We start from the raw sequence: 10371 nt of genomic DNA on the forward strand, positions 1-10371 counted from the left end.
AATATTGAATGAATAAATCAAATGCAATTCAGTGCACTTCAATCAAACCGCGATTTGGACTAGTGTATGTGAATATTAAATGGCAAAAATACTATTTAGCTACTACAGACGACAACCGCAAGCGTTGCAGGTGCTTAAATAGCAAACTAGCAAACGAAACGTGCGTCTGCGCCATTCATTCCGTTACACAGTAAATTCAATTTTTATGAATTTTCTACATCGCCCTACTTTTGCTAAGAAACACGTTCAACGCGGACGCACAGATGGTTGTCGTGATAATGAACACCAGAGCAACCACTTGTGTGTCCGCACTGAACGCGCATCTCGCATATAAAAAGCATTTTAAGGGGCCCTTGACTTTTGGGGGCCCAAGGCGGTCGCCTACCTTTGCCTAATGGTTAAGTCCGCCTCTGAACAGCAGGATTCCTCAAATCTTGCCCTGGAGGGCCAATGCCCTACAGAGTTTAGCTCCAACGCTAATTAAACACCTGAGCAAGCTTATCAAGGTCCTCAGGATCTATAGAACATCACAGGTAAGTGAGTTTGATCAGTGTTTGAGCTAAACTCTGCAAGGCAGTGGCCCTCCAGGACTGGATTTGAGGATCCCTGCTTTACAGGTAGGTAAAGATTCAATACTGAAATATAGTTACATCCTACTTTCAACCTCAGCCCACTTACCAGCGGTACATTAAATTAACTAAAGATGCTAAAATCCACCAGTTCCTATGTCAGTGACAAATTCTGGGAATCTTTGATTAACAGGTTTGTATCAATCAAGTGAAACCGTAAATTAAACCGTCTGTACTTGTTGCTTTCAGACGTATGGAAATTCTAACCACAAAGGTCTAGTTCTTGTAGGACATTAGTGGGTCAAACAGGTCTTATACTTTAGACTAAAATTGGTTTGAAGGCAACCACTTCTGTGGACCTAATTTGTTCATCACCCATCACTTTTTACCTGCTGAGAATATCCGGGTTGTTTCCAGTCTCCAAATGTCCTTTATATGTGCTGTTAATGAGGTGAGGGACTTGATCACTTCTCCAAAAGAGAACTGTGGATTAGTTGTCAGGCTTTGGAAGTCATTAGAAGTCGGCCAGCGGGATTGGACCTCCAACAAGATTTGGAGATAATCAGGAGAGGAAAGAAGGCTTCTACCACACATTTAAAATAGGGACTTTAAGCAACAGCTGCGAATGGAACGGCTACGATGACCGGAAGTAAGCTGTTAAACCGCCGTAGCTGAGAACATACAAATGACTAAGCAACCGTAAACAAGACGGCAATGCGGTATTCAGTCATTTATTTAAGTATTATGAGGAGGATGTTTAGGCAATACTTACATTGTTTGCTTCACATCATCTCTAGTCTCAGTGCTACCTGAGATGTTGTTGCTAACAGCAGATATATCTTTGTACAAACTGAAAAATCGTTAAAATCAGTTTCATTTCAAAGCATATAAACAAAGATTAAATAAAAGACTAATGGTAGAATCGTATACTGGTGCAATTACAATGGTATATACCATAAAACGTAATCTGTCACGTTGTAACGACTGCGGCAAACCAGCATGTGCAATATGAAGTCGAAATGCTGTTGCCGTTCCATCAGTGGCCGTTGCTTAAAGTCCCTAATTAGTCATTTGGTAGCCACTTTAGTCCAAAGTGTATTGTAGCAAATGGTTTGCATTGTGATGGGATCAAATAAGAAATCCACTGATAACAAGCTCTAAGCTTGAGTCACTACATCAGCATTAGCTGAAAGACTTTGATTATACAATTTGTTGATCATGAATAATGCGAGCTTTGTATCAAGACTATAATAATGCATTTATTCAAACAGTGTCTTGGTGTGTTTTCAGTTCTGGTGGTGCTTTTACCTGGAGGAAATAGATGTGATCATCAGTATGTGAAAGCTGCTCCACCTCGGACTGTTTTCTCTTCAACTTTGAGATCTCTTGTTCCAGATCTTGCGAATGTCCCTGAATCCGGTTCTGCTCCGTGGTCATCTGACTTTAGACCAGCGTAATTATCTCTGTGTGGCTTCTCCGTATAAAGCTGAGCAGTTCGGTGAAGATCCTGTCACCTTCTTCCTCTGTGGCTTGAGTCAGGTTTTGTTAGTGGAAATATAGCAAGCTGAACCTTTTTTGTTCTTGTTCTCGTTCTTGGTTTGGGTAAAGTGTGTAACTTTTCTGCACCGTTAATGGCACCAAATTGAATGATAGTTTACAAACAGCCCATCTTCTGTGTTCTTCTTCATCTTCTTGTTCATGGTTCAAGTCACTTTGGGAAGTCAACCAGTGGCTTAATTATAGCTTATGCCTGTTACTAGGAAATAGGAGAATCTTTTAAAATCTTTTTTTATTTGTCTTACCCTGAGTCTACCTGATGCCTTTTGGGTTTCCTTCAGCTCTGTCTCTCGATCCGTAACCATCTGCTTGGACTTTTCCAGCTGCCTCTGGGAATCATTGGACAACGTCATTCAAGACCCTATTTTACGTTCTCAGTCTTTTACATTTAGCATCGCAGTTGTGACTGAGAACTACTATGGTATCACAAAGATACTTGAGGCATTTTATGTGTGCCATAACCTGTTGTACCTTGTGACTGTTCTGGCAAGTCTATCTTATTGTCATTGCCTTTTAATCATTGTCTTTGTTCGGAAGAGTTTACTTTTTTTGAGCAACATCAGGCACAGTTGTTGAAGTCCATAATGGCAGCCCACCTCCAAAATCTTGTTCATAAACAAAACTGCAACTGGATATTCCCATACGGACATCTGCTCTATAGCTTTAGAACCAAGTCTAAAACGACAAACCCTCACCAAAATCCATTTCATGAACCAAACTGCACCCAACCATACTTTCAAACAATGCTTGCCTCTTATTGTCACAGTTTTTAATCATTATGTTTTTGTATTGAAGAGTTAAAGATATTTTTTAAGCAACATGTGCTCTGTAGTTGTAAAAACCAAGTCCATAACAACAAACCCTCACCAAGATCCCGTTTAACTGTAACTGGCTATTCCCAAATCTATTCACCCAACCAGTTAATTGACTGCCTTTCAAACATGATTGTCTCTTATTTTCTTTGGCTTTCCTGATTTTAATCATTAAAGGGATAGTTCACTCAAAAATGAAAATTTACCCTCATGTCATTCTAAACCCGTAAGACCTCTTCGGAACACAAATTAAGATATTTTTGATGAATTCTGAGAGTTCTCTGACCCTCCCATAGACAGCAATGTAATTACCACAATCAAGGAGATTGGTAAAATAATCCATGTGACATCATTCAACCATAATTCTACGAAGCTACGAGAATACATTTTGTACGCAAAGAAAACAGAAATATCCTTGCTTAACGATCTCCTTGCTATGTTTCTGGACCTTGATCGTGTTAATTCTATTGCTGTCTATGGAGGGTTAGAGAGCTCTCGGAATGCATCAAAAAATATCTTAATTTGTGTTCCGAAGATGAACGAAGGTCTTACGGGGTTTGGGACGACATGAGGGTGAGTAATTAATGACAGAATTTTCATTTTTGGGTGAACTATCCCTTTAAGGTTTTGTTCTGAAGAGTTTACAAAGTCTTATTTGAGCAACATCTACTCTGTAGTTGTGGAACCAAGTCCACACCAACAGTCCCTCATCAAAATCACATTTGTTAACCAAGCTGCAACTGGCTATTCTCAAACATATTCACCCAACCAGTTAAAAATGGCTTGTTTATGCATTGCATATTAAAAACTTGTACTACTTTGGACTCAAACCGACCCTACCCCACCTTTACCTGTTTCTCTGCTCGTTCTGTAGCAGCCGAGACCATGTCATGTCCTCTGTGGTTGGTGTCCAGCATGCAGAGGCAGCAGATACACTGGCGCTCAGTGCGGCAGTAAACCTCCAGGAGCTTATGATGTTGGGGACACGTCTTTTTTTGGAGTTCTCCAGTGACGTCCACCAGTAAGTGTGCTTTCCCCACATTCAGTTCATTGTGCAACCTGAGGTGAGTTTCACAGTAAGACGCCAAACACACCAGACATGTTTTGATGGCTTTCTCTTTTCTATCACTGCAAGAGTCACACTCCACGTCCTCAGCTTGCTCTGTCTGAAGGCCTGTCCTCTCCAGTGCCTCTGCAACACAAGCAACAGATCTGTCTGGATCTGATGCAGAAGCATTGGAATCATCCAGATCTGCAGCTGGAGCCTCATATTCTTCTGGATCTGTATCACATGAGGAACTCTGTTTACACTGAGGGCAGCTGTTTTCCTGCAGGTCCTGGAGGCAAACCGAGCACATGCGTGAGTCCTGTCATTTGCCATTTCCATGGAGAGCAAGGAGCTCGGTGTTAAAGGGACTCTACAAACAGTTTAGTTTAGTTTAGTTTCTTTCTTTTCCTCGTGCGTGTTTGTGGGCGGGACTCTCTTATGTGTGTGTGTGGCCACAGATAAAGAGAGACAGCTCTGAAGCTTGCTCTAGTGTAAAACCTAAACCCAGAGAGACACACAGTTGCTTGCCAGGGCGCTGTCTCTTGCGTGTTTAGCAAAATAATATCAGATTAACCAGCTTATTAAAATTAATTTGTATATAAGTAGGAGTACAAAGGAGAGACTTTGTACCATCCATGTGGTTTCAAGTCTCTTTTCCTTTTATAAAAGCCATTGCTTTGTAATTGCATAGAGAAGAAAAGTGAGATGGACATTGTACATCTTAAACGGTTGTTTTTCCACAGGTTTTATTGTCCCCCCCCCTCTGTATTCACCTCCAGTGAGTGTGTTATATATGTGAGCCCAGGTGCTGTGCATTTGTCAAACAGAAGCTTGTGTAACTTGTCAAGACAGACAATAAAACAGCAGGAAGCGCTGTAATACGGGCTGTTTCATAATTTAATACTTTTTGTTTCATAAGTTTTTCATATGTTCTGTTTATAAAGTGGCATTGTTTATTCTTTGGTTCATGTAATTTCTCTGATCAACATCACTGGAATTATTTTAATGTTTTAAAATCAATATTGATAACTCCAATGATGTTAATGAGTAATAAATGTTCTAATTTTCCCATAAACTCCTTGTCTAATGGCTGACCTAGCAGATATGCTTTATAAATGCTGATCTTTATGTAGTTAATATAGATGCCATATAGTCCATGCGTAGGCTATTTAAAACAGAAGTACATTACAGAAGGATGTGCACTTTGTCTCAACATCAAGACTTCAGTTCATGTATTTGTATATGGGAAAATGTATGTATGTTGTAATTGGTCACCATTTCTTTGAAGTTTTCACTACTTCAACTAAACCTCTTCATGACCACTTCAACGTTTTCACTTCACTTTTTTCATTTAATTTTAAATTATCCTGGAAGTCGGTTTAAACGGATTGGCCATTTTGTAGATTTAAAGCTAATACATAACACTGACCTTCAAATACCTGTTATAAAGCTAAAGCTAAATATATTATTTATATATACATAGTAAATGTCCTGAACTTTTCTGTTTAGGTCCCAAATCAAATTCAGCCACTGTGCCTGAAGAATTGCCTAAAAATAGTCTAAATTGTCTAAAAATCAGACTTTTAATTAGGAAAACATCAAATGATCAATATTGCCATGAATTATGAATGTCACACTCTAAAAAATGCTGGGTTAAAAAGGGACAAACCGCTAGGTTAAAACAACCCAATAGCTGGGTCAAAACAACCCAATAGCTGGGTCAAAACAACCCAATAGCTGGGTCAAAACAACCCAACAGCTGGGTCAAAAGAACCCAACAGCTGGGTCAAAACAACCCAACAGCTGGGTCAAAACAACCCAACCGCTGGGTCAAAACAACCCAACCGCTGGGTCAAAACAACCCAACCGCTGGGTCAAAACAACCCAACCGCTGGGTCAAAACAACCCAACCGCTGGGTCAAAACAACCCAATAGCTGGGTTTGTCCGTTTTTAACCCAGCATTTTTTAGAGTGTATGATGTTGATTGACAATAAACATTCACAGTATCTTTCATGAAACTCTAGATATTTTTTTTTATATATTGTAGTATTTCTCAAATTTTTATAATGTCATATAAGCGACACAAAAGCTAGTGGTACCATGGTACAATGATGGTAATTCCATCGTATTTTTTTATGTTTTTATGTATAAACGCTGATTTGCATAAGCTTTATAAAGTCACTCCTGTCATCGTAACACGTGTGAAGCGCATGAGAAACCTTTTGGCACGCCCATTGCTCCAAGCTGCAGCTACCCCTACTAGGGTATTTATGAAACCTCATTCACATAAATACTCTCTCTCTCTGTCTCTCTCTCTCTCTGCTCACATAATACCCACGGACGCACGCGGAGATCGCCTCTGCTTCAGGTGAGTGTGAATACGGTTTCTGTGAATTACGCATGCAAAAATCGTAGATTAACAGTTATTAATGTAATTACCCGATGTTCTGCTCAAAAACAAGATTGGGGGGGTTTGACAAATATCACATGTGTTCCGTTTTCGCTGCGAACTACTGAATGCTGTGTTTATTTTTTGGAGTGATACTGCACATTATTACTCGTTTAGAAACGACCTAAGCGGTTCATATTTGATAGTTCATCATAATAATAACACTATAGCTTCTCTGTCCATTTGTTTTATTTTTATTTATTACACTATTAAAAAAAAGCAAAAAAAAAAAAAAAAAAAAGCCTATAACACTAGCTTGCTCTATTCTTTTTCTATTCTATCTGTTTTCTTTTTATTTATTATAGCAGACTTGTTTATAGCACTTGCATGCTTTTGTTGATTTTGATTGCTTCCATTGTCCTCATTTGGATAAAAGCGTCTGCTAAATGACTAAATGTAATGAGAGAAACTAGTTGATCAGGTGCATTGAGATTCTGCAATCAGACTGAAACTTGGTTTATTAAGTCAAAACTTCCAGATGAACCTGACTTTGTGTGTCCTGCTGTAATGATTGAGTGAGTTCATGTCATGTTCCTCAGGGTTGTGATGGCAGACACGGCTGTTCAGCTGACCGGAGTCAGAGATGAGTCCAGGACACCGGTGTCCACCAGAATGTCCTTCTCATCGCCCAGACGAGGAGCGACCGTGAGCTTCCACAGCATCAACTACAGCGTGAAGATGAAGAGCGGCTTCCTGTGCAAGAGGAAGCTCACGCAGAAGAACATCCTCGTCGAGCTCAAGTGAGTCTAGTGCTGTCAAATCTGATGCTGTTTGATCACAATACTCATGTTTCGTGGTTTTAAATAGTAAGGCATTTCAAAAATAGCATGGTGCCCCACAAGGGTATGTGTTTGTACCGTGTTATTTTTGAGAGCACTTAAATACAATGGTTCATGAATTATGGCAATACCTGGGTATTTTTTGAAATACCTTGCAGGGACGTTAAAATATATAAATATGGTAATCAGACAGTATGTTTTATATGGTTTAAAAGCCAAGATACCACCACAGTATTTTTTTTTGTAAGGAAAAAAAGTGTGACGTTACTGTGATACAGTGGTGGTACATGATTTTTGTCATATTTTTTGTTTTTATTTTATTTTTTTCCTTTTGTCTGTATTTTTTATGTATTTCTTTGGGTTGTTTTAGTTAAAGAAAGCCACACCTAAAAGCATATAAAACGTTTTCATAACCATATATATTCAATTTATTTAATTTACTAGTTTTTAATTTTTTTCCCCCCGGTTTAAATTGATGTACTTAAATACCTAAAACTGAAATAAAAATGAATAAAAACTATATGAAAAAATGAATAAAAAATGACAAAAGCACACGACAAAATTACTAAAACTTTAACTACAATTGAAATGAACAGAAAAAATACAAAACAGAAAATATAAAAACTAATTTAAAATATTTATAAAAGCTAAATATTAAGTTGTATTATGTATTATAGTATTAAACATTTCGCATATGAATAAAAACTGTATATGGACATTTAAATATGCATTCTATTTAAAATTCAAATTAAAATATGTAATAACAAAATTCCTAAAACTTTAATTAAATGAACAGAAAAAAGAGAATGTAAAAGTAAATATTAATACAATTTTATATATTATGAAATAATATTAATAATATTATAAAATATTATTTTAACGAAAACTATAATATCTTCAGTATCTCAATAATACTAAAATGACTTGTTCTTTTTGTTTATATAGTTTCTGTATTTTATTATAATTTTGTTTGTAAGTTTTTATAGCAATACTAATGCTTTTACTTAGTTATAGTGACATTTGCGAGATCATCTGATGGATGATTTAACATGTTCCTTTAAAAAAATCTAGTTTATTTTTGTGTTCGTCCGCTGACCAGCAGGACTGCATCAGATCTCATGTTCAGACTTGTTTTCTGCCTCGACTTTCATCTTCTCTACCTGCTTAAAACATGGAGTCGAGAGGAACAGTCACATATTTAGCCTTTGCATGAAGCTCATGTTTATTATTTGCTATAAAGTAAGAAACAGAGGTGATATTTGTGAGGTTGTAGGTCTGGGAGCATTAATGTGGATGTGATGCGGGGTAATGTGTCTTCAAAGCCGCTGTGTGCTTGTGTGATTGTGGAAACCACCAGGGAGGACTTGTGTGAATTGAAGGAAGGAAGCATGGAGATGTTTCAATGGACTTCTGCGTCCTGCCTCCAAAAAAACTAAATATGCACTGAAAAACATACGTTTGTACGTGCTTCAGTAGACTTGGCATTACATGCATGCTAATGCATTGTTATACAAGCACACACACACACACACACACCCTGTGTGATAAGCACACAAACACATGTGCATGTTTGCGCTTTCATAACCTGATTACGTTACGTATGCGCACCCGCTGCGTTCAGGCCATTGTCCGACATTAAAGTCACTGCTGAACAATATGAACTTTCACACAGCTCGAGACTGTAAACACGTGCTTGAATTGAGACATTTGAGTGGATAAACACAGTGAGAGTGCAGCGACTTTATTTTAGTGTTAATGAGCGCCATCAAACCTTGACTTTTGCCCTGCTAACAGATAAGAGTCTGGTTTTGCTGTCCGTCTCGGACAGATCGAATTACAGAATTTGGATCACATAACTGGAAAATAATCTGTCAACCTTACATCTATCAGTCAAATTTCCTATCCAAAATCACGGGTTTTCACTCGAAACATCACTCGAGTCGTATTTGACTCCAAGACCAAATTATTAAGAAATTATATGTTGCTTAAAGTTTTTTTTTTTCTTGGTAAACACATCCTTCAAATTCTCAATACCATAATGCAAAAAATCCTGTTCTCATTACCATAATAGTCATGAATATGATCCTGTCAGAACACAGTATATATATATATAGACATAGTATCCTAACAGATAAAGCATAGTTCGTGACCCTTATACAGTATTTGTGTGAGAGAGAGATTGTGTGCTCTTCATCGGAGGTTGTCGGGTGAGTTTGATCATTAACCCGTGTGTGTCCATGTGCGCTCAGCTGCTTGTGTAAGTGTGCGTGACTGCGGATGTTTTTTTCCTCATCTGAATTTATTGTTTTATCTGTATCAATCAGACACATGAGCGCCGACGATTGGCTGCTTCAGGGTGTTTCCTCATCCAACAAATCAGCTGAGCCAATGAATATGAATTATGCCAAGTTACATTAGTCTAGTGGATAGATGTGACGTGTAAGCACTTGATATGGTCAGATGGCATTTGTTGTTGTTGTTATTCATTGTAGTCAAGCAAACCAAAGTCTTTTAATATAATTGTCTCCCAAAGAGAAACTGAATTTCACAACAGCTTCAAATGAAGCTCATCCAATCAGCATCTTGTGTGTGTTTGGTTTTATCTTGCTTTATGTAATTATATGATAATGAAAATGTGGTAATGATAATTCTGAAGTAATTCTGTTATTTTGTCTAGTGGTCTCATGAGGCCGGGACTGAACGCCATTTTAGGAGCCACTGGGAGCGGGAAATCATCGTAAGAGCTATCTGTCTTTCCATCCGTCCATCTGTCTCTGTCTGTTCTTCCATCTGTCCGTCTGTCTGCCCATCTATCTATCTGTGCGTCTGTCTGTCTGTCTGACTGTCTGTCTGTCTATCTATCTGTTCATCCTTCTATCTGTCTGTCTGTTCATCCTGTCTGTCTGTTCATCTGTCTGTCTGTCTTTCTGTCTGTCTGACTGTTCATCCGTCTGTCTGTCTGTCTGACTATCTGTCTGTCTATCTATCTGTTCATCCGTCTGTCTGTCTGTCTGTCTTTCTGTCTGTCTGACTGTTCATCCGTCTGTCTGTCTGTCTGACTATCTGTCTGTCTATCTATCTGTTCATCCGTCTGTCTGTCTGTCTGTTCATCCTGTCTGTTCATCTGTCTGTCTGTCTTTCTGTCTGTCTGTCTGT

General features: G+C 38.3%; 2 protein-coding genes across 2 annotated transcripts in view; one reads left to right on the plus strand and one right to left on the minus strand.

The window, feature by feature from the left end:
- The window catches only part of LOC107565316 (tripartite motif-containing protein 16-like), a 5435-nt gene extending 3337 nt beyond the window's left edge, over positions 1-2098 (minus strand). The window contains exons 1-2 of the mRNA XM_016250538.1: positions 1878-2098; positions 959-1112 (exon numbers count right to left, since the gene is read on the minus strand). Coding sequence (XP_016106024.1) covers positions 959-1112; positions 1878-2006 — 283 coding nt within the window. The 5' untranslated portion in view covers positions 2007-2098. The remainder of the gene's footprint in view (positions 1-958; positions 1113-1877) is intronic.
- LOC107565315 (ATP-binding cassette sub-family G member 2-like) overlaps positions 1-10371 on the plus strand; it is a 74051-nt gene that overhangs the window by 30121 nt on the left and 33559 nt on the right. The gene's annotated exons all lie outside the window — the stretch shown is intronic.

The sequence above is a fragment of the Sinocyclocheilus grahami genome, unplaced genomic scaffold (assembly GCF_001515645.1).
Source record: "Sinocyclocheilus grahami isolate Dianchi unplaced genomic scaffold, SAMN03320097.WGS_v1.1 scaffold993.1, whole genome shotgun sequence".
NCBI classification, from domain to species: Eukaryota; Metazoa; Chordata; class Actinopteri; order Cypriniformes; family Cyprinidae; genus Sinocyclocheilus; species Sinocyclocheilus grahami.